Source organism: Felis catus, chromosome F2 (assembly GCF_018350175.1).
Source record: "Felis catus isolate Fca126 chromosome F2, F.catus_Fca126_mat1.0, whole genome shotgun sequence".
In the NCBI taxonomy this organism is placed as follows: Eukaryota; Metazoa; Chordata; class Mammalia; order Carnivora; family Felidae; genus Felis; species Felis catus.
This window is the reverse complement of record NC_058385.1, coordinates 57,457,549-57,483,442: the sequence shown is the minus strand read 5'-3', so window position 1 is coordinate 57,483,442 and position 25,894 is coordinate 57,457,549. Positions and strand designations below refer to the sequence as shown.

The 25,894-nt window shown below is 35.0% G+C and overlaps 1 protein-coding gene across 7 annotated transcripts in view; it reads left to right on the top strand.

The window, feature by feature from the left end:
* Nucleotides 1-25,894, top strand: part of CSMD3 (CUB and Sushi multiple domains 3) — a 1,245,869-nt gene that overhangs the window by 644,980 nt on the left and 574,995 nt on the right. For all 7 annotated transcript variants that reach the window (XM_045049906.1, XM_019823045.3, XM_019823042.3 and 4 more), the window contains one exon: nucleotides 10,496-10,599. In XM_045049906.1, the coding sequence (XP_044905841.1) occupies nucleotides 10,496-10,599 (104 nt within the window). The remainder of the gene's footprint in view (nucleotides 1-10,495; nucleotides 10,600-25,894) is intronic.

Genomic DNA, 25,894 nt, shown 5'->3' with positions numbered 1-25,894 from the left:
ATTAAACTTTATACCCAATACAATTTGATTAAATAGTCCTGTGAAACAGATTTTTGTGTGGGCTTTTGAATAGCACTTTTTTTTTCCTTTAAGTTTGTTATCTTTTTCAGGAGTCTCTATACCCAACATGGGGCTCAAACTCATGACCTGAAATCAAGAGTCACATGCTCTTCTGACTAAGCCAGCCAGGCGTCACATTGAATAGTGTTTTCATATGTAGAAATAGAGGAAAGGGGAAAAATTACTATAATTATTTTTATTTGGGATAAACAAATCCAGATTGAGTCTATTCTCAACACCTACTTTTATACCAAAGTTTGGGTCTTGATCTAATTCTGCCCTGCTCTTCTTCAAATTCAGATTGTTTCTGCTACCAAAGAGAGCAAATGAAAAGCAATTAGCACCCTGTCAACTCTCTACTCAAAATTCATTATTTGCTGCTCCACATTTAGAAGATAAAGTTCAAAGTCCTCAAATGATGGGAGCCCTACCTCCATCTTTAGCCTTCCTTCTCATTGGTTCCTGTTTTACAGTTGGCACTACAGAAACAAGAGTATTTTTTTTTCCCATTGTGACATTTTTCTGCTCTCCCCTAGAAAGTTCTTACCCAATTCTCATCTTTTCTTTACTTTGCACTCCCTGGGGATTTCCTCTTTGAGGAACTCTTTTCACTTTTCTTTCCAGTTGGATTGGGTGGTTCTCCTCTCTGCTCCCATGTGATCTTCTGTGTCCATATCCCAAAGCACATAAGATAGGGTATGGTATTTATCTTGTTTGTGTCTTGTCTCCCCAATGGACTGTGATTGCCAAGATCTAGAAGTATATGAAGAAAGAAATGCTTTAATTAGATGTCAAATTGACTATGTAACTTTGCATGCATACCTTAAACTTAAACTTTGTATATTTTATACTTCTGCATATATTATGCATTCTGGATTTCCTCATCTGGTAGCAAAAGCACTTATTAATATCAGAGTATTATTGCAATTGTAATTCTGAAACAAACATAATGTAGAAAAAGCTACTTCCAGGAAAGATAAATTTCTAGTAGCATAGAGTTTGGGGAAGGCACTCTTCTCTGAATTGTAGTAGGATTTTCAAAAAAAAAAGAACTTCATTTTCAAGATCCATGATGAACAGATGTGAACATCTATTTTATGATGATTAGCTTATCACAGCTAATAATAACTGTCATCTATGAGGGTCTATTCTGTATCAAGCACAGTATGTTTTTTACAAACCTTGTTTAAAGTAATGCTTACTTAAACTTAGGAAGTGAATTATGAACACTCTTTTATAGATATCAGAGACTTTCCCCAAATAACATAGCATTCTGTGAGAGAGATGAGATTTAAACTCTAGGCATTGCCTGTACTCTTAGCTGTATAGCCCTGTCTTGCCAATGAGTATAGCTTGGTATTAATATCAAAGCATCATTAATTTTTTAATTTAAACATCATTGAAGATTCATTTGAATGCTATGCTGATTATATTGGTGTAAAATGTTTTATACAATGGTCAGCAACTAGAGAAATATTGAGAAATTTCATCAAGTTTCAGATTTATTTTGATGCAAAGACAATGCAGACTTTATCATGGAAGATAAAATAGCTGATACCAATCTATGCTTCCTATACTCTGTTCCCAAGGAATTGACATAATATTTGTTAGCTCTTAGGTTTCAGAAATTATCCCCTCTTGCCATCACTATTTAAGACATGAGGGATATGGCTGACATCAAAGAACATATTTAAAAATTGTGTTATTATACATCAGGTATTTGGCAGACAGACAGTTTCTTCTAAATTGCAGACTTTTACTGTGCAAATGATAAATACTGTGATGTTTAAGCACATGGTTGTGGTATTAGGCCAACCTGCGTGTGAATTTTGGGAGGATTTTTTCTATCGGATGCTGCTTCTCTAGGACTTCAGTGGCATTCTTTATTATAACCACTATTGCCTCTACACCTGGATGTTTCTATTGCTTTTGCCACCCTCTCCAGAATAGCTGGGAAAGCTTAGATCTCATGTCTGTACTCTAAAGCAATTAGTGATAGAGAATATAATATCTAATTTTATTGTGGACTATGCTGTGCTTCCTACCATGATTTCTAATTCTTTAAATACAAGGTGGATATTTAGGTGCTGAATGGCCAAACTAATGTGCAAATATATACTACATAAACTTTTAGGATTAAAATAAAGCAATACATATGTGGTACTGAGCCTAGTGACTCCCACCATATAAATATTTGCTCTTTTTTTTTAATTTCATAGGTAACAGATATAAAGTTTATAATTTAGTGAGAATTCCACATGACTTCATGAGATGCAATAATATAGAAGTTATGGTTTTAAATCTCTATGAATGATACAGAGAATAAAAATTATGAGACATAAGTTATATACCATTTCTGTCAAAGTACCTTATGAAAACCCATGTATTAAGCCTTATAGGAAATGGATCTACTAGGGGTTTAATATTTAATGCTGTTTACAGAGTTCTCACTTTTGGAAAGCAATGTTAAAATGCATGAGATTATTCTTAATCAACTACATGAGTAGCTTAAATGTTTTTAACATAACTCTCAATAGGCAGCACTTTGTAAGCCATTTGGAATCATTACAAATGGAAGTCAAGAGAGTGATTTATTTGGTTAAAAGAAATCAAGACAATTATGATCATTTCTATGTTTTAGGGGCATATTTTACTATCACACCTTTTTTTTTCAGCAGTCCCATTAGTTAAATGCAGCTTTCTCTTCCCACCCACAAATAATTAGGAACAAATAAGAGAGGCAAATGTATGACATTTCTTTCTACAAATATACATGGTATTCTTTTAATTTCCCTACTAAATGTTTCAGCCCTACTACCAACTAAACATGTACAGAATACATTCATGTTGCATTGATGAGTATATGTTGATTTTTTTTATTAACTTTTCATTTCATTTCCTCATTAAAAATAAAGGGATAAAAAAATGGCTGTTTGGTCAACTCCATAGTAAAGGAGAATCCAAAAAAAAAATATATATTACTTCAGACTTCTGATGGGACTTATTACATTCTGATGTAAACAGAGTTTTGTTGTTGTTGTTGTTGTTGTTGTTGTTTTCATATTATTTTTATACCTTCTATTTTTTTTCTTTTGGAAATATTTCAATGTATTATTTTTGAGTTTTACTACAATGTTTTATTTATATTAATGTCTCTAGTTGAGGCAAAATTAGTTTTTATTTTTTTAATGTATAGATTTTACTACTAAAGGACTATCCTATAATATTTAAACTAAGTCTACATGAATCGAATTAAAATGAATGTGTTTTACAAATTCAATCAGACTATTCCAGCTTCCCAGTGATTGAGTGTCATTGAAACTCTTCAGGAATTTCAAGTGTCTAAAATTTCAAGTGACAGCTCAGTGGTTAAGTGCTTATCTGAAAGTATATGGACTAGTTAGTAATTAGTTCATCACTTAATTTAAAATGAAGTAGGATTCTCATTGTTACATATATACATCCATGAATCTCAGTTACAATTTATGCAAAATAAAATCTGCCATTAAATGGGTGTCCAAATCCTTTAGCACATGATTATAGAATAATGACTATCAGGGGTTTGGCATATAATTAGCAATCAAACAATCAGTCATTTATTAGATACCTAATTTGTCTCTAGTAGTCAATTAGGCTTTTAAAGCCATAAAAAGGGGGCATTTCCTAATTTGAAATATGTTGTGAAATGGTTTGGGGTAAAGTGGATCATGGGATTTCTTATTTTGATAGGATGACAGATAAAGTACTCTGAGAGGTCCTCCTACTGAAAAAACAAGGAATGCATTTTTCAGTGCATTTCTGGTTTACAAAAGAAAGTATACACACACACACACACACACACACACACACACACACACACACACACACATAGATACCATACAAATGCATATAAAAATACAAACACACATAATGGCATAATGAAAAGAACATGAGCTGGAATAAAAATAGGAGATGAAATGGGAAGAAAGCTTGGTTTTCTTTGGAGCCGAATGCAATAAATCTCTGGAATGAGAAGACTAAGACCGGGGACTAGTCTCCTTGGATCAATAGGATCAATAGGTAAATAACCTAAACTTGAAATTTAGCAGTTAGTTAAAACCCTCAGAGGATGTAAAAATGGCACCAGCCTGGTAGTAACTCTTGGATCCAATTAGCATAAAATGAATAAAATTATACCCAATTTAGGGCCTCAGGATTCTCAAAGCTTAAACTCAAATAAATATGGTTTTACTATTAAATATAACTAAATACGTAGAAGAAGCAAGCTACTATGAATGAGTCACTAGAAATAACAAACAGAAGTATTTTTGGGAAATGAGGGCATTTGAAAGCCCTCCAGTATATGGCAGAATTTAGAAAGTTACATGCACGTGCAGGACAAGGCATATGTTCAGAAAAGACCCTAAGCTTTCACCACTGGCTGATCTATCAACTCAGTGTTAAGCAGCAAGTGAAGGTTAAGGCAGAACTGTAAATGGTCTGGCTAAGTACTAAAGGAATGTTCCAGCACTGAGCCCATCCTCAAAGACTGGAGGAGGAGTTGCTATGGTCTGAAAATTTGTGTCCCATCAAAATTCATGTGTTGAAATTTTAATGCCCAATATGATGATATTAGGAGGTGGGGCTTTGGGAAGTGCTTAGGTCTGCAGGATGGAGCCATCATGAAGGGATCGGTGCTGTTATGATAAAAGATACCTCATCGTTCCTAAGACCTTCTGTCTTACCAGGTTACAGAAGAAAAAAAATCTTTTTTCCACGTATGAGGAAGCTTAGTCTCACCAGATGCTGAATCTGCCAGCATCTTGATCATAGACTTCCAGCATCAAGAACTGTGATAAATAAATTTCTATTGTTTATAAGCGATCCAGCATATGGTATTTTGTTAAAACAGCCCAAACATACTAAAATCATTATTTTTAAGGCACCTGTATTTAAAAACTTCCAGGCAAAATATTTATGAATACAAGTTAAGCTTTCAACAATCAAGAACAGCAAACCCTGGAGAAGAGAGAGAATCTGATTTCCAAAATTACTGCATTATAATACTCAAATATCCAGTTTTCAGCAACAACAGAATAATCACAAAGCATACAAACAAGCAGGAAAGTATGACCACTCAAAGGAACAAAATAAATTGACAGAAACTGTCCCTAAAGAAGTTCCATCATTGAACTTCTTAAACAAAGATTTATAATAACTACATTAATTCTGCTCAAAGAGCATGGACAAAGAATTAAAGGGAACCACAAAATGATATATGAATAAAACGAGAATATCAATAAGGAGATATACATTATAAAAAGAATTCAAATAGAAATATTGAGACTTTACAATAAAATAACTGAAATAAAAGACTAGAAGTTCAATAGCAGATTTGATTAGGTAGAAGACAGAGTTAGTAAACTTGAAGATAAGACAATTGAAATTACCAAGTCTGAAGAATAAAAGGAAAATAATTTAAAAAGAATGAAAACAAAATGAAAGGACATAAGAAACCTGTAGGATATGAACAAGTGGGCCAACAAATGTATTAAAAAAGGCCTAAAAGGAGAAGATAGAGAAAGGTACACAAGGAATATTTCAAGAAATAATGGTCAAAATTCCCCCAAATTTGAGAAATACATAAATCAACACAACCAAGAAGCTCAACAAACTCCAAGATAAACTCCAAGAGTTCCATAGCTGGACACATCATAATCAAATTGCTGAAAGGCATAGACACAGAAAATCTTAAAAGCATTAGGAAAGAAGTCACTGATCATGTGCAAGAAATACTAAATATATTAACAGCTGATTTTTAATAAGAAAAAGACATGTAATTCAGAAAGCAGTAGGATGACATATTCACAGGGTGAAAGAACAGAGAGGTCAAGCAGGAATTTTATAGCTGTCAAAACTGTCCTTGAATATTGAAGGTGAAATCAAGATATTCCCAGATAAATAAAAGCTAAAGAACTCAGAAATAAGTCCTCGCATCTATGATCAATTAATTTGACATAGGTACCAAGACCATTCAATGAGGAAAGAATTATTGCTTCAACAAATGGAAAGAATTATTGCTTCAACAAATGGTGCTGGAAACATTGAATAGCCACATATAAAATAATGAAATTGGATCTTTACTTCTACTATATAGAAAATTAACTCAAAATAGATCAAAGACCTCTGTTTGAAGACTTAAACCATAAAATTCCTAGAAGGAAACAGACAGGAAAATTTGCCAAATAGATTTGACAATGTTTCCTTAAATTTGGCGCTAAAAGCATAATCAACAAAACAACAAAAGATAAATTGTATTTTGTTACGTTAAAAACTTTTGGGCAGCAAAGAACACTATCATAAAAGTGAAAAGGTATGCACACAATGGGAGAAATTATTTTTAAATTATAACTGTTAAGAAACTAATGTTGAGAATGTACAAAGAGGTTTTACAACTCAGCAACAATAAAACAACCTAATTAAAATGCGTAAAAAACTTGAATAGCCAGTTCCCCAAAGAAGATATACAAATGGCCAATAAATACGTGAAAAGATGTTGAACATCATTAATTATTAGATAAATGCAACCAAGCCACAAGTAGATGCTGCTTCACACCTACTGGGATCACTATAATCAAAAGAAAAATTAACAACTAGTGAGAGTATGGAAAAATTGGAACTCTTGTGTGTGTGCTGGTGGGAATTTAAAATGTGCGACTCTGAGAAACAGTTTGGCAGTTTCTCAAAAAAACTAAACATAGAATTAATATATGACCCAGAATTCCACTCCTAAGGATATACCCCAAATAATTGAAAACAAAGATTTAATATTTACTCATGTACCAATCTTCATAGCATCAGTGTTCACAATAAGCAAAAGATAGACATATCCCAAGTGTCAGTGAACAGAGTAATGGTCAAAAAAGAAAAGAAAAACTATTTACATACAATGGAATATTATTCAGCCATAAGAAAGAAACAAATTTGCTACAATATTAATGAATGTCAAAGACCTTATGCTAAGTGAAATAAACCAGATACAGAAAGACAAATATTGTGTAATGCTACTTACAAAAAATACTTCTAATGGACAAATTTGTAGAGACAGAAAGTATGTTAGAAGTTACCAGGGGCTGGGGAAAAGGGAAAATGGTTGAAAATTGGTGTGATGAAAAACCTTTGGAAACAGACAGTGGTAATGGTTGCACAACATTATGAACATAATGTCACCAAAATGTACTCTTAAAAAATGGTTAAAAGCACAAATTTTCTTTTATATGTATTATCATAATAAAAAATAATAAACAAAAATAGAGAAAACACATTTAAATAGTATTAGAAATAGAACAGGACAAAAGTACAGGCTTAGCATAGACAGAAAGTAAATAACCATAGGAAAGTGAATTTGAAAATTTTCTCTGTATTGAAATGTTTCTGTGAAAAATTAAACTTACTTAAATTGATTCAAGGTGGAAAAAAAAAAAGAAAAACCCTGAAAGCCTGAATAATTCTAAAACCAAAAAACAATTAGGCCAGCAGCAAAAGCTTAACTACTATTCCCGCAAAAGAGGCTTAGATTTGTGTATAGGATAGTTCTACTCAACATTCTAAAAGTTGATTATTCTCAAACTTAGAGAAGCTCTTCCATAATAGAAATGAAAGTGTACATGTCACTTTATTTGATGATATCAGTAAAATTTTGATACTCAACTAGCAAGTAAAATCAGAGAATAAAACCTCCTTGCCTTCACAAAGTATATTTACCTCAATAATATTCTTAATGGTGAAACATTAGAAGCGCGCCCTTTCAAATGAGGTACATTTTAATGAGACCAACTATAGCCTATTCTATCCGACATTGTACCAGAGATTGAAGGCAGTTCAGATAAAAGAAACAAGGAATAAACAGGAATCAAAATTGTTGCTTACAGAAGACATGCTTGTAATATACAAAACAAAAAAATAATTTACAAGTAATAAATAACAGGGAAAAATAATAAAGTCTTATCAAGTTGCCTAAATATGAACTCAGTGAAGAAAAGTATTTCTATATACAAACAACAAACGTTTTGTATATTTTTATATACAAAGTAACAAAAGATGTTTTCAAGATGTGTATAGAAAAATGGAGTATGTGACTCATAAGATAGAGAGTCTTATTGTATAGTAAAAACAGTTAAGCCAATTTATGTTGCTTCCGGGACATGCAAACTGACTGAAAGAATAGAATCTGGAGCTCCCAAACCAACATCCTCATATGTAGACTCTTGATATATGTCAGAGTCTGCCATGCAGATCACTGGGGAAAAGAGGTCTATTTATTCAATTAAAATTATTAAGACAACTGTTTTTCATTTTGCAGTTAAAAAATGAAGGTAATGCTGTGCTGGTTTTCTATTATTATTGCATATGTACCTACTTCATACTTTTTATAGAAGTTAGTTTCCCCAAAATAAAGATTTGAAGAAAACATCTTTGTGACATTGGATCATGGGGAATGCAAAAATACTACTTATAAAATAAGAGATTAAAATTCCTACTGTAGTAAATTAGTAATTTCTTCTTATCCTCATATGCTCACTTCAGTGTGTCTTAAATATCGTTCTTTTCTACGTGTGCTATAAAGGGAACATGTTAGGAATCACTGACATAAGGAATTACCGCAATCAATAACAAGCAGTTCAAGTGAAAATAGCCAAAATACAAAGAGTCATGTCACAGAAAAGGAAACATAAATGATAAATATATAAAAATGTACGCAATTGAATTACTAATGAATAAAACACAAAAGATCACTTTTAAATTCTCTAGATTGATAGAAATAATGTAACTTTAATGTACATGAATTGTGAGCATTTAAATTGGTTAAATAATTTTGAAAAACCTTATGGTACAGTATTATGAAATTGAATTTTTGCTTTGTTATTATCCAGAAATTACACTTCTAAGCATATAACCTAGAGATAGATTTTGAACCAGAAATTGTTTAATAGTGTTCATAACCATGTCTGCTTATAATAGAAAAAAAATGAAAAGCAACCTAAATCTCTCTTGATAGGCAATTATTAATTGAGAATATTCATATGTAACTCAGTGGACAGCAGGAAGCACTCAGGGAAACATATTTTTTTTTTTAACTACAGCCATGTAAAATGTATAATTCAATGTTTTTATATATTCTATATTTAGAGTTGAACAAAAACAATTGCTTTAGTCAATGCTAATATAAAATCATTTAAAAAATCAAGAGATAGGCATAATCAAAAAAACTTTTTTTGTTATAAAGTTTAAAAAAACAATATAAAATCTCTCATTTTTTAGAATTTCCTTTTAGGATACCAAAGTAACAAATAGTTATGAAAATTATTAGAGAGATGTCTTTTTCATTTATTCTTTAGTAAAATTGGTAACCTTGGGCATTCATCTTTTTTAATCTGGTAATGAATAATATTTTATTATTAATTATTTCTTCCTCAAGGCATGATTGTATATAGGACAGTACTTATGTAATTTCTTCCTGCACTTATTCTTAATTGTTATTATTTAATATTATATTAGGTTCCTGATTTAAGAATTGCAATTTTATGGGGCGCCTGGGTGGTGCAGTCGGTTAAGCGTCCGACTTCAGCCAGGTCACGATCTCGCGGTCTGTGAGCTCGAGCCCGGCGTCGGGCTCTGGGCTGATGGCTCAGAGCCTGGAGCCTGTTTCCGATTCTGTGTCTCCCTCTCTCTCTGCCCCTCCCTCGTTCATGATCTGTCTCTCTCTGTCCCAAAAATAAATAAACGTTGAAAAAAAATTAAAAAAAAAAAGAATTGCAATTTTATTAAATACAAATTTTTGTATAGGTTTGTAAACAATGTATGAATGCATGAGTATATTTTAGTAAAAAGTAATAACTAAATTGCTTGTTGTGGTATAATTTGCTCCTAGTTTTGTTAGAATGTCGTAATGTATTTGAGGGATTCTGTTACCAAAGGATACACAAAAATAAATCTGATAGCTTTAAATCTGGTGATCTAGATTCAAATTTAGCTCTAACATTTTTTAAGCTTTACTATTTAATGGAAATAGCACACTCTGTGTTTTTTCATGTTAGCTTTATAAAAATATATGCAAATGTATGGAAAACCACTCTCCACCTACATGTACTTTTTATAAAGCCTTCTCAAAGTAGATTTGCATTAATCATGCTTCAAATAAGAATGTTCTATAAACAGAAGCCATGCCATTCCATTGAAAAATTATTACAGAAGGTACAATACAGCAAATAAAAATCATGGAAATTGTAATGACTGAACTTTAGGAAGAGTCTAACATGATTAACTGCCATGATAATAATTTTTTATGGATACATATAGTAAGTCTAATACGCATTTAAATGTCCTTTTGTCATTGCTTTCTGTTTTTATTAAATAGTGCAACATTATTGAAAGATTTGTTTCTGTTTATTTCTAGGTTATACAGATAAATTTTGAAGAATTCGATCTGGAGATTGGCTATGATACCCTGACAATTGGTGATGGGGGCGAAGTTGGAGACCCCAGGACAGTGCTCCAAGTGTAAGTGCTCAACATTTCATTCTTGACTTTGCCTATCAGGTCCTTATTAAATTTTACCCTTCTTTGGTCCCTACCACTGCTAACAACAGAGGAAGCATAGTAACTTGGTTATTATAATCAACCTATGCATAGTATTTTTATTAGTTCTTCTTGAGGTTTAAGGTACCTGATTGAAACCAATTTTTTTTTTTTTTTTTTAGAATTCATTGCCAGACAGTGACCTGTAAGAAATGGAGGCTTATAGTAAAATTGCAGAAGTAGTTGATTAGACCTTATTTTGGAAAATATCCTTGCCACTACTGAACGTAAAAATGGATTGAAAAAATAAGTATAAAATGGATCCCAGAGGACTCTGATACTTGTACTGAACACTGATGTGTGCTGTTCTTATTAGCCATAAAAACATACCTAGCCATCGAGATTTAAGTTTAGAGTTTTACAGTGGTTTAACACTTGAAGTAGTTAGCAATAAACCACTCTCAGAGTTGAAATAGGTAAAATAGACCAAATATGGTTCTTAATCTGGGCTAAAATAATGATCATATATTGAAACTTACATATATAGGAACTTACTTATTGCCTAATCCTTAGGCTTTTCATTACAATAATCTACCTCTGATAGTGGCATGAAAAATGTTGGAGCTGGGGGAGCATGTTTTCTCTTCTGTGAACCTCAAAATCTTAGGGTACACTTTCTCTCAGAATTCCTTTCATAACTGTTGATTTCCAGTTCAGGCTTTACCAACCCAATGGATTTCCCTACACCATCAAATCAAAGTTTACACTGAGTATTTCATCTCCAGTGGGAATAAAAATTAAAGCTTCATTCTGTGAGCATTACCTTTTAGACTGTTCAATCAATAAATCTAAATTGGTCCCCAATGAGGGAGAGCTAGGAGAGAGAAAGAAAAAAAAATGCATCATGTTTAAGTAACCCTAAAACTGCGAGACTAACGCGTGTGAATGCGCCCGCACGCGCACAGACACACATTATTCAGATGCAGATCTTTTTGTAATGATATATATCTAATGTTTTTACAAAACTCAAAAGAAATAGGGCAATAACTTTACTGTACATGTTTACATACCGAGAGGAAAAAAAAAAACACACACACAACTCTTATTTTAAATATAGTCATACATTATCTTAAAAAAAAAAGAACTCTTCTTGGGGCGCCTGGGTGGCTCAGTCAGTTAAGCGACCAACTTTTCTCAAGTCATGATCTTGCAGTTTGTGAGTTCGAGCTCCATGTCAGGCTTTATGCTGACAACTCAGAGCCTGCAGACTGCTTCAGGTTCTGTGTCTCCCTCTCTGTCTGCCCTTCCCCTGCTCTCATTCTGTCTCTGGCTCTCTCAAAAATAAATAAACATTAAGTAAATACACATTAACTCCTCCTTAATCAAAAGAACTTCTGTATAAATCCAGAACCCTATTCTAGGTGGTGGAAGGAGAGAGGGTTGCACCTTTGTTTCCTGACCCCTCCATGTGAACATGCTTCTCCTACCTTCATACACTCCACTGCTGCCTCTGCCAATCTCCTTAATTTTCTGCAAACCTACTTTTTAGAGAATTTTGAACCCACTCTGATTTGACCTCAATTGCCTCAAAAAAGAAAAAAAAAACTAAAATTCTGTTAGTGGTTTTGCTGTCCATTTCAAAATTCTCCTTGTCAAGGGCGCATGATGTCCTTATTTCCTTTTACATTGGAAGACAGGGGTGGAGATATTTTAAAATGAATTTTAAAAGTCCTGTATTGAATGAATCAAATATCAGATGAAGTACGAAGCATGGGATACTTAAGTGGGAAAAAAAGGCTTAGAATTGGATTTTGGAAGAAGGCAATCCCCAAATTAGCTGGACAACAAAAAACCCTGTAGAGGACAAATGTGCGGAAGGGAAGTGCCTTTATAATCCAAGTAAATAGTCCAATGCAGTTAGCTGTATGTTACAGACTAAGATAAGTTTCCTTCTGCTGCTAGTAGGAAAAAGAAGAAAAGGTTACACTGTTTCCTCTTCTCACATTCCTGTCAGAGTTGGAATTAGATCAGAAGCTCCTTTAAACTCTAAGACTCTATAATAATAGAACTTACTGGATTTGTATCCACCAGAGAAGCTGATAGAAATTTGAGTGAACCTGAAGCATATTTCTCAAGGAAGTTAGCTTTCCCAACTTTAGGACCACCCATTTGGGCATTTGCAGGGCCCAAAGTAAGAATGCAATTGCAAACTCACATATCAAATGTCTAAATATTAAAAGGTATAAATCAAGCTACTTACCTTAAATACAATATATTCCATCCTCCTACCTTGATAAATACACTTTGGAATTGTGTGATTTTCCTTGCTGGGACATGAAGTCATGGGCATATACGGTCCTAGCCCCAGCCAGTAGCTGCCACTGACTCTTACCAACGTCAGCTCCATCCTTCACCATGCATGTGGACTCCTCAGTCTAAACATTCAAACTACCCACACCTGCCTGAAAACACTGCCCACTATGCCAAGGGATGCACATATGGGTCCTGTAATCTGGCCCTGGGAATAACATACCTGGGAAAAAGGCCCATGCAAGTACAGGCAGCGGGGAAATCCGGGTACCAGGTGCCCGTGAGTTGTAGAACAGTACTTGTCAAACAAACTGTAAGACAGAAGATTTGTTTTTATTCTTATCCATCTTGAACTGATACTTTGGCAAAGTGAAAGAAAAATAAATTTCTCAAAAAATGAAATAAAAACACATATAAGTACAATCCCATTATTTTCTATGGCAAAATTCACCACACAAAATTACTCTTTGAAATTACTCTAGAAGTTTGAAAGACTTACTTCCAATTTCTGTTCTAATGACACTATGGGCTGGCAACTGGTCTAGGATCTGGAAGGAGAAATGGGGGAGGGATGCAGGTACCAGGCAGACACATCCCTGGGTGATAGTTAAGGAAAGGTCAGAAGACGACCCTCCGTGGGGAAGAGATCAGGAAAGAGGCTGTCTTCTTCACATTTAAAAGTAGCATTACATATGTGGCATGGTAAATTGTTAAGAATTTATTTAAAGAAACTGGTTTTATTTTTTAAATGTTATTTACTTTTGAGAGAGAGAGAAAGAGAAGGTGGGGAAGGGACAGAGAGCAAATCCCAAGCAGGCTACAGAAAGGAACCCCATGTGGGGCCCAATCTAACGTGGGGCCCGACAATGTGGGGCTTGATATAGAGCTTGAACTCATGAACTGTGAGATTATGATTTGAGCCAAAATCAAGAATCTGATGCTTAATCAACCCAAGTGCACCAAGAATTTATTTTAAATATTGCTCTTCTAAGAGTGAAAACTAGTCTCCATCTAGACATCTTATTTAGCAATCTGTTTATTCATCTCTTAACTCCTTTTTGATTTTTAAGTTTGATCCATATGCTAGTAAGTAATTTTTGGCACCAAAATTACTTACTTAAATAAATTTATTTTAAAAGATTCAGTAGCTAAAAGTCAAAAAACATAGTTAAACAAAACATGGAAAATGCTTGCATCTAACAGAAAACTATGCAATATCATAATATTTGAAAGTATTTTATAAAAAGATGAATTCAGCTTATATTCATTTTATAAGTTCTGATTAATTTAATAAACACAGGCCGCATCACTTTGGTAAATGTTTAACCAGATATGGAACATTCCAACCTATTCTGTTTAGGTCATAGGATTAAATTAAGCATTGGAAATATGTGGTGTTTTTGTTTCTCCTTTTCTTAATACATAAGTTCTAAAAAGTTAAGTCAATTGTCATATTCTATTCCACATACACACAAATGTGTGTATGTGTATGTGTGTGTGTGTATTCAACAGTCACAACATATGTTCAATAGTTAAAATTATCCTCTAAAAAAGGGAACTAATTAAGAAATTTTTAAAAAATAATTCTTGTAATTTCTTTCTCCAAAGTACAAAGCATATAGTTTTTGCAGTACAGTAACTTAAAAATAATGTCAGTGTGCTACATCTCTTTACCTTGAGACTGACTCCAAAGAAATACCCATGATGAAGTTATCAGCAACAAAATTATTAAGTAATGGAGAATGCATTGTAGTTGGACTTCATATGTGACACTGAATTCTCCATATAGTTTTATCAGATGCAAATTCCTGAAATAATGCCAATTTAAGTCACAAACTTAAATTCACAATTCAGAGATTTGTTGCTTCTGTCATTTGCTGCCCTATAGTCTATTGTCCATTTGTAGAGTTGTCTATCTCTTATTAATTTCCTCTCCAATGGAATTACTTGGAGAGCATTCTTTATCCCCCATTTTGAAATAGCATTTTTTATTCCTGGCAACTTCATAGTGGTATAGTGACAAGAGTCAAAAGAGATCAGAATATGAATTTATCCGGCTGATAAAAATTCAGGTAATGGATTTGAACAATCATGGTATTATCTTTTAAAGGCTGTTAAAATGAGTTTAACTTTCTTCAGATTGTTTTCCATATGCTTTTTCACATTTAGTGTAAATTCACTTGATAGTGAAAATGGATGTAATAGATGTAAGAGAACTAACGGGGATGACAAGGCAGTTACTGGCATTGAACTCACCTCCAGCCCTCATTTCATCTGCACAAAGAAGGAAGGGATGCTGATTATTTGTCCACCCTTTTCATCTGTGTAGCACCAAACAAAGATGGTTAGGCATTTGATCAAGCATGTGATTCTCTTTCTTTTTCTGGCCTTTTCTCTCGCATGCTTTGCTATTTCATTATTGGATTCACGGTGACACTGTAAAGACTTGCAAAGTGAAAGATGAGAAAAAAAATGTCTTCTATCCCTGAGATAGCCCTTGAACTTGTATGAGAATGCACTGATCATGAATGGATGACATTGTATTTGAACCAACATCTTAAGGTGAAAACTGCTGTTTTAGATATCTAAATGTGCTTAATTCCCTTACTTTGAAATTCTGGGTTCTCCTAAAAAAATCAATGTACAATGTAAAATTTGCTTCTTAGATATACGTTGGTGTAGATTAGCAATAGTCTTCCCTAGGAACTTTTTTTGAGTACATACACGCATGCACACTTTTGTGTTGACCTAATTTTAAAATGAATATTTTATTAACTTAATATTTTAGTAAGTGATATTTATATTAGCTCTCTGCAAAAGATAGCTCTGTTTTGCTATGCTTATGGGTTATTGTTATTCCTCTCAGTTCATTGGTTCATATGTTTTGACAAGCTACTTTGCCCAAGGTTTTTTTTCTTTTTTAACTACTCAGCCATTCACTCTGTTAAAATGTAGGCTCCACTCTTAGTATGAGACTACACATGATATTTGCCTTGAGCAAACTCTTCTACATCCAGGGAATTGTCCCTTCCCAAATTTGCTTTTGTACTTCCCTCTGTTAATAATGAAAAAAAAATCTAAATACCAATAAACACCATGGGCTGATGAAAGAAGGGAATATCCTAAATATAGCACCAAGGTAATATTTTTAAGAGATTGATGACCACAGTATAAATAAAAAGAGCTTAGAAAATTGACCAGTCGGAAAAATTCTTCACCCCTTACGGTAGAGTTATTCAACAAAAAGAAAAAAAAATCTCTTCTTATTACTTTTTACTCTGCTTTGCACCTCTCCTTACCCTCCTCCACCCCCCACCACACACACACACGCACACACTTACTCATACACGTGCTCACCATCACTTTAAGTTCCTTGAGAGTAGCAACTATCTTTTACTCATCTAAGGTTTCCCAAAATACCTCACACAGCCTCATGTTAACACTGCTGGGTATTGCATGAAATATAATGGGAGAGGCAAAAGTACTCTGTACCAAGATACTTACTGAGACACGTGAGCAGAAAGGATATCTTTGCAGATCTGTAGAACGCTGTGCAGGCTATCTGGATGCCTTATTTCACTCAGGATGCTGTCACAAATATACCACGGACTGGATGCTTTATCGACAACAGAGATTTATTTCTCACGGTTCTGAAAGTTGGAAGTCCAACATTGCCAGGAGATTCAGTGTCTGGTGAGGATTCACTTTCTGATTCACAGATGGCCATCATTTCACTGTGTCTGCACATGGCAGAAGGAGGTAGGGATTTCTCTAGGGCCTCTTTTATAGGGGCAGAAATTCACGGATGAGGGCTCATCCCTCATGAGATAATTTCCTTTCAAAGTCTCTACCTACAAATACCCTTATACTTGGGGATTAGTTTTCAACATATGAGATGGGACAGGATGGGGCACATTCAGTCTCTAGCACTGGGGATTTCAGCAACACTCACTGATACCACATCCAGGAAAAGCAGTCAAACTGACAGCAGCAATTTTTTCATCCTGTGGACAAGACTTGGTGTATACTCATTAAGATGACTTACTCTTGGGCCACAGTAAATACGTGCCCTTGGACTTGAGAATTACCTTAGGCCAAAGTATGAAAATAGCCTCTGTGACATTTTGACTTCTAGCAACAACTTATTAAATATAGAGATACCTTACTTTTTATAGTTCTTCATTATTTCTTCACTGTGAGCATAGCTACACCTTTCTTTTTTTTAAATTTTTTTGATGTTTATTGATTTTTGAGAGACAGAGCAGAGACAGAGCATGAGCGGGGGAGGGGCAGAGAGTGAGGGAGACACAGAATCTGAAGCAGGTGACAGGCTCCAAGCTGTCAGCACAGAGCCTGATATGGGGATGGAACTCACGGACCTTGAGATCATGACCTGAGCCAAAGTCAGAGGCTCAACCGACTGAGCCACCCAGGCGCCCTGCTACAGCTTTCTATTATGAAAACCCTGATGATTTTACTAAAGGACAAGTCAGTTTACTACTGTTTGCTTTGGTTTGTTCTCTGTGTATTTATTTCTGAATAGATTGAATTATCTAAAATAAATAAAAAAGTTTTTTTAGTTATTGTTTTTCTCCTAATCAGGAATATTTTTACTATGGTAGACATTTCAAAAGTGGTTGTGAAAAATATATTGCAACAAAATATAGGAAGGGTATCTAAATAAACTAGATTTCCTCCCACAAACAGTAACTATTATAAACACTACACCTTGCTAGACTGCTCAATATATAAATTAAGTGTGGTGTACAAAGTTCAGTCCTAAGATGTACGTGCTGAGGCCTTGATCTTCCATTCTCTTTCCTAAAACAAATGTCGATATAGAAATCTTTTTGTATATGTAATAAGAACTGCGACAGACCTGTTCATACACCTTATGCTTTTGAATTAGCCAATAATTAGCATTTCTGAACGCTAATCATAAATGAAATAAATGCCACAATTACTGACTACTCAAGTTGCCTAAGTGAGCTACCATTTATGTAGTCCTGTCATTGTTAGTACTTTTGCATTATTATTTTTAAAGCACTATATTATTTTTGTTATCTTTCTAGTATGTTGATTTACCTTTTTTTACTTTTTTATTTTTCTCAGTTTTATTGAGATATAACTGACAAATAAAGCGTTAAGTATTTAAAGTATATGCCATGATGATTTGATAAATGTATACATTGTGAAAGGGTTTTTCCTCATTGAGTTAGTCAATCCTTCATCACCACCTCACATATTTTTCTTTTTCCTTTTTTCTTTTATTTCTTTTCTTTTCTTTTCTTTTCTTTTCTTTTTTCTTTTCTTTTCTTTTCTTTTTTTTTTTTTGTGTGTGTGTAAGAACATTTAAGTTCTATGCTTTTAGCAGATTTCAATTATATGAGACAGCAATACAGTGTTATTAACCATAGTCACGATTATTTAACTTGGAGCTGAAAATTCATACCCTTTTACCAACCTCTGTTTATTTCCCCAACTCCCAACACCTGGCAACCATTTTTGTACTCTGTTTTTATTGATTTGCCTTTTTTTCAAATAAGATTTCACATGTGAGTGACATTATACAGTATTTGTCTTTCTCTGTCTGGCTTTTTTCACTAAGCATAACCCCCTCCAGTTTCATTCATGTTGGTGCAAATGACAGGATTTCCTTCTTTTTGAAGATTGAATAATGTTCCACTGTATGATATCATATAATATTCCACTGTATAGTATAATTTAACATTTTCTTGATCCATTCATCTGCTAGCAGACGCTTAGGTTGTTTCCACATCTTGACTGTTACAAATAAGGCTGCAGTGAACATGGGAGTCCAGAGATCTCTTTGAAATACTGAGTTCATTTCCTTTGAATATATACCCGGTAGTGGGATTGCTGGATAGTATGGTAGTTCTATTTTTAATTCCTTGAAGAATCTTCATACTTTTTCATAGCGACTGTACCAGTTTACTTTCTCCACATCCTCACCAACATGTGTCACTTCTCGTCTTTTTGATAATAACCATCCTAAAAGATGTGAGGCAACCCCACTTTCTGATGTCACCCAGTGGTGATATTTCAAGGTTTCAAGGTTGTTGTTGTTTTATTTTAATCTAATGTTTTGCAGCCATCATCATGCTTAGTGAATTTCAGGTTCACAAAATGAACATGTAAATCACTCTTGATAGTGCTAATTTAGAAGATTTAATATTAAATGTTTCCATAAAAGACAAATGTTTCATGATACAAAAATATGTTGGAATATAGGACTGAAGCTGTTATCTCTAATGGATACACCCATATTCCTAGAGTGATTATAAAGAACATCAGGCATTGAGCCTAATAGAATTTTGTTTTCCATATTGTATTTGAGTACTTGAGAAAGATTTCTGAGTGCACTTTATTTAGAGCTTTTGCTCTTTTATCCTAGCATGAAGGGGCAAACCAGGAAGATTAGAATGTATTATGAACACTGGGGTTATTCAGCCTGTTAATCAACATGTATTAAAAAAGTTTCTTTTTTTAAGTTTATAGATAACAGGTTCATAAAGATGTATCTTTTAAGTTTATTTATTTTTTGGGGGGAGAGAGAGCAGGCATAGGGGAGAGACAAAAACAGAGAGAGAGAGAGAGAGAGAGAGCGAGCGAGCCAGAGAGAGAGAGACAGAGTCCTAAGCAGGCTCCACACTTTCGCAGTGTCAGCCAGGAGCCCACTGAGGGGCTCGAACTCACACAATGTGAGATCATGACCTGAGCCAAAATCAAGAGGTGGATGCTTAACTGACCAAGCCACCCAGGAGCCCCAATAAAAATGTATTGAAAATATACTAAAACCATTTGAATACTCATTTGAGAATGATCTAAGACTCCTTCCTGCATGGCAAAAAAAGCACCCTTGATTGTCAGTGATGGGAGTTGAACAGAAAGTCGTCCAAAGTGGATGAATCCTACAGTTTGAGTCTAAGCTACACTGCTTGCAGGGATGTTGGGAGGAACCTGCCATTGAGGCAGCATGCCAAGTGCATAGTTTCAAGGTAGATACCCAGTGTTAAAAAATAGAATTAAAAATAAAATCACCTACCAAGAAAGAATCCTTTTCACTATATGTAAAAAAGACTGAATTAGTTTTAATATTGAATAAGGATTAAACCAGACTGTGACCCACATTGTAGGCAATCTGCTATAGAGATTGAAAAAAAAGAGAAACAATCTCACTCATTTGTGTAAGCAGGTGCAATCCATTACATACATGTTAATTATCCTTATCAAAAGTAAAACAAAATAAACGTTTTATCCTCATGATAAGCTGTAAGTGACATCCTGGAGCCAAGTACCATGGCTTTAACTCTCGCTCATGGAAGGAGTGTAAAAGGATGCCATCTTTTTTCATGTTCACATTGCAAAGAAATGACTCCAAGGCCTCCACGCAAGACGTTCTTGGACAAAACCAGAAGCGGTATGTTTAGCTTTTAAAACATTCACATCTAAAAGAAAGAGAGAAAGCAAGCATTTATAATTTTAAGTTTTCTAAAGGAAATGATAAAAAGAAATGGAAAGGAGGAAAGTTTTCTTTCCCTTTTGGAACCACAGACCATTCAAAAATGTTTTATTTGTATTTGTGCTTATAATTTTTCTTTTTGTGACTACTTTATAATAAAACTACAATTTTATAATTATCTCTATTGCTGTTTCTACTTTTCCTCTGGGCAGTTTGCAGTCCTCTAAATATACAGCAAGCCCACAGTAAAATACAAAGCAAAGCAATTACTAGGAATACAATAGGATGAATTTAAAATTACAGTACAATATTAGCCTTAGAGGAATAACCTTTAAATAAGTTGTAGAAATGGTGAATGGGTAAAGCAGATTCTTGATTAGCAATGATCAAAAATTCTCTAGGGGCACCTGAGTGGCTCAGTCGGTTGAGCGTCCAACTTTGGCTCAGGTCATGATCTCACAGTTTGTGGGTTTGAGCCCTGGATCCGTCTCTGTGCTGACAGCTCAGAGCCTGGAGCCTGCTTCGGATTCTGTGTCTCCCTCTCTCTCTCTCTGCCCCTCCCCTGTTCGCACTCTGTCTCTGTCTCTGTCTCTGTCTCTCTCAAAAATAAACATTAAAATAAATAAATAATAAAAAATTCTCTTTCACCAAACACTAGTTTCACAAATTGCTGTGATAGCTATATTGGTTATATATTCAAATGACTGTTTATTATATTATTTTATAGTAGCTTATGAAATCTAACTAAGAGTAGCCTCACCCTGGAGCCTGAACCTAATTTTCTGAGTTTTTTTCTTGAGAGCCCAGTAAATTTCTCCTAAGTTTCCATCAATCACATAGGAAAAATTACATTTACAAGATAATCCAGGCCCTGCAGTAATAATTCCATCTTTCCAAATAATTTTTCCAAGATGGAAACACAAAGATACCCAGGACCATTATCTAATATTAGTATGAGGCCCCTTTGAAGGGTACATATTATACTTCTAGTGTTTAATAATACCTGGTTCTAATTATCATAAGTCTTGAGGACAAAGCCAGTCTGTCGGCCATGTTTTGCATGGGTCAAAATCAATAGTTATATTATTATAACAGTAAATCTCCATTGATAATAGACAATCACTTTTGCTTATCCATACTTGGACTGGAGAGAACTTATATTTCGAAGTTAATCTAAGTGGCATTAGATCTAGCTTCTGCAGTCTTCATTTGTAAATGGCAGATTTCAGTCTGTCATCTAATTAGATGCTTGTCATTCTGCAAGCTCTTTCCAATCAAACCAGTTAACAAAACTGGTTTTGTGTCAAATTTAGGGAGTGAGTGTTGCCAACTTTGAATCTGGAGTTCTCTCTTGTCCAGCAAGAGAGAGGATGCAGAATTAAATGTGTGAGAGAGCCTAATGTCCCGGAGGAGACAAGAGCCCAGAGTAAGGGTCCTTGCTCCATTTTTATTAGGATCAGAAGGCTTACAAACGTGATGGGTGTGAACAAAGAGACAATGAAACTGTGAACATTAACTTGTGTGTGTGAGAGAAAGGGGGTTTCGAAGATATGCAGTGTTAGGGGTTTGGGTGCAAACAAAACAAAATCCAGGTGCCTGGGTGCTGGTCAGATGGTTGTTTATGGCAGGCAGGAGGCAAACCATCTGTCTATCTAGTTTGCCTAGGGGAAGACAGAGCATGCTACCTCAGGCTCAACAGGGCACCTTTCTTTTGCTAATTAACTCCTCTCAGGGCAATTTCACTCTGCTGCCATCCATAGCCCTGTTTACCTGTTTACCTATTCTGGTACTTCCCTCCTGTGAAAGTAGCTTTCTGCTTTTGTACTATGTTGGGGGTGCTTTCACCCTGTTTACCTAATCTTGGGTGCTTTCAGCCTAAACCTTGTTTACCCATTGGTGCAAACTCAGGGAATTGCTAAACTTATTCCCCACAAGTGAGTATCTGGATATGTATTAGTTACTTTACTTTGGCATTCTTAAAAACTAGTAAGAAGATAGTCTCACTTTTGTTCTGCCAGCAATTGGATTCCTGGATTTATAAGTCCAGATCACGTGTCTACTGGTATAAGAGAAAAATTATGTCAGACCAGTTAAACAGGGAAAACTTTCTTCAAGACTATTGGCTCCTACTGCAATAGGAACCAATACTATCGAAATAGGAGTCAATACTATTACAATAGGGAAGAGGAATCAAACTCAACTGGTGAAATAAAAAAGAGTGGTTTTTATGAGCTGAGAAAACTAGAGGAAAGTTACTGAAGAACTGTAGATGGGAGATTAGTCAGTATGAATAGGTCATCTGTGTTTGCTAATTGATGCTGATGTTGAGCTCTTACCCACCCACAGAAACTGAGAGATCCGAGTGCTAATTCCTTTGATGATTATGCTTCAGAGGGATGGCTCCCAGGTCCTTGAAAAAACACATTCTTGGGGTGTAGAAAATTTACTTCTCAAAGTGCAGAGAAAGGATTTACAATTCCAAGTTTTCTAAAGTAAATGCTCTTTAAAAAGGTAGGCTAGGTCTCTCTAGTCTGGAAGAAGACTGTTGAAAGTTTAGTTAAGCTCAGGGGAACATTAGGAATACAATTTTCAGATGTTTGGAAGTTGTGATTATGGGACATATTCCTGGGAGTACAGAAAGGAAAAAAATGCTTTAACAAATAACATGTTTTTGCCCCTAATAAAGCGTGATTTTTAAAGCAGTTGAAACAACATTGCTGTGAATAGGGTAGCAAGGCTGTCCATGAACATTCTAAGTTTGCGAGAATACCTTCTTTCAGTTGAGTTCAGTGCCATCATCAGTTGCTCTAGAAAATGTGTTTTAGGTCCTTTTTGAGAACAACTGCCTGACACTTTATGTGCTGCTGGCTTTACTTGGCAAGCCTGGGTCTCCCTAGGTTTTTCTTTCACTTTGATATGATCATATGGATGATCAACTTCACTTGAAAGACTCCCTCCATCACAGGACCGATCTTTCCTCTAGGACAATTTTAGGTGGATAAAATCTCCCGGTCAATAGTGGGGGGCAGAATTCTTCTGGTGGGTCCTTCAAGGTCCTTATAACCTTATGTCTCAGGACTTCTAGGGAAGAAAAAAAGCCCTTTGAAGTATTGAACATGTTTATGAGAGGATTCAGTTAAATTGGGTACAGGACACGATCTCTGACCCCAGTTCATAAGTCTGCCAAATATAAGTTCAAAGGGAAAAATATTTTGCTTGCTTGCAGGGGTTGCTCTGATTTTTCATAAGGCTAGCAGTAAAGTTCTAGGCCATATGAAGCAAGTATCCTGCTGAATTTTAGGAAATGAGTTTGATTTATCTTATAGGAATCTGTAAATACGGGGATAATTACTGGATGGCAAGTAGAAATCAGGTAACTTCCTCTCTCTGATTCATTAGGCTGTGGTTTCCTCCAAGTGGAAAATGTGTGTATTAAGACAGAATTTACCACTGCCTGAGGATCGGCATTTGAACAGGGAAACACTTCTTCAGACCATCCAGATATCACAATACATAACTACACAAAATCTCTTAACCACCACAAGAATTAATTATATGACATCCAAGTGCCATCAAAATTCTAGAAAAGTTGGTTGGGGAAAACTGCCTGTACATAGTGGCCTGTAAAGCATTCTGCTGACAAATTTTTCATGTCTTTAGAATGTTTTGAACAACTTCATCTTTTAGTTATATGTGGTAAGAGTCTAGTGCCTTTAAAATCTCTCTTTTACTTAGATGATTATGTTGATGAGATAACATTACTACCCAAGAAATATGGACTATGCCATAGGAATATTTTTGTTAGATAATTCCCATAGTTCAGTCACATTTCTTTTAGCTCCTTTCCTTAATTTTTTTAATGTTTGTTTATTTTAGAGAGAAAGAGAGAGAGAGCACGAGCATGAGTGGGGGAGGGGCAGAGAGAGAGGGAGAGACAGAGTCCAAAGCAGGCTCCAGGCTCTGAGTTGTCAGCACAGAGCCTGATGCAGATCTCGAACTCATGAACAGTGAGATCATGACCTGAGCTGAAGTCAGATGCTTAACCAATTGAGCCCTAGACACCCCTTTCAGCTCCTTTTCTAATCCATTTGTACATTTGTGTGTGTGTGTGTGTGTGTGTGTGTGTGTGTGTGTGTGTGAAGCATATTTTTTGGGAATTAACAAAAATTCTTATTGTATTGGATATGAGGCTTCTAAGTTTGAAGTCTGCCACATTTAACAGTGGCTTTTGAAGCTCTGTCAGCAAAATCATCGCCTTCTGAAGTTTTCATTCTGCCTGTGTGAGCTCTACAAGAGAACACTGATCTGAGCAGGCAGTTGTACAACTTTTAACAAGTCAGCTATCAATCTTCCATGAGATACTTTATTTCCCCTCAAAGTAGAAAATCTTCTGTTTTTCCAAATTTGTTCTGCTGCATGACAGGTAACAAACACTTACTATATAGGGGTGCAATTTCTTTTTATTGCTATTGACGAGGCAGCTTGTGTCATCTAAGTTCAGGGCAAAATAGAAGCTTCCAAAATTTCGTAAGAAATCAGTAGACCATACAAAACCTCAAGTATCCAGAGCATATGACGTACTGGCAAACATTATTAAATTGTCATTGATGAACAAGAATATCAGACAAATCAAGTCAGGGCCAAGCGTCTTCTTCTATTACCATGGAACAGCTGTGATCATCTATTTGATTAGGATCTGCTAAAAAAAAAAAAAAAAACCTCACAGGATCTAAGAGATTACATTTATTAACAGAGTATTAGGATTGAAGAATAATGCCTGTTTATAAGTAGCCTGATGGCATACCCACAGGTTTGGAATCTTACACCCTTGAGAGATAGCTGTCACAACACACAGGACTTGGAAAGAAGTCAGCCAGGTGACTCAAGGTAAGGACCTGAGCCTTTTTTAAAATGTGTCTGCTGCTACCAAAGCATCCCAGTACCCACAGTGCCGTGGCCCCCAGAAGACCCGAGAAATAACATTATTGATAGGTGGTCTCATCCTCACTTTTGAGTGAAGATTCCAAAATTAGCACCTTGATTTTCATGACAACACAACTGTATTTCAAAATTCAGAATCCCAACACTGAGACAGTACTGAGCAGTTACCATGCATTTGCTCTACCAGAGGTTTTGCACGCTCTGCAGAGGTTCGAATCCATTGTCTACAATATCGTCCTAGTCCCCAAAATTGTCTAGATTGTTTTTATGTCGTAAGGTATTTCATTTGCAAAATGCGATGACTCCTATAGTGTATCCTTTGAGGGCCGTTAGCATCAACAGATACCCTGAATATTTTACCTTGGTTTGGCAGCAATGCACTTTATCTGGTGAGGCCGTGTGCCCTTGTGAAAGAAGGAAATTGTAACGAAGCCAAAGCATCATTTCTACTTGGCGCTTTAGTATCTGATTCTACCGGAAAACCATCTACATATTGAAACCTACAGATCCTTCTGGTGGGACAGCTTTCATTAAGTTTTCCTG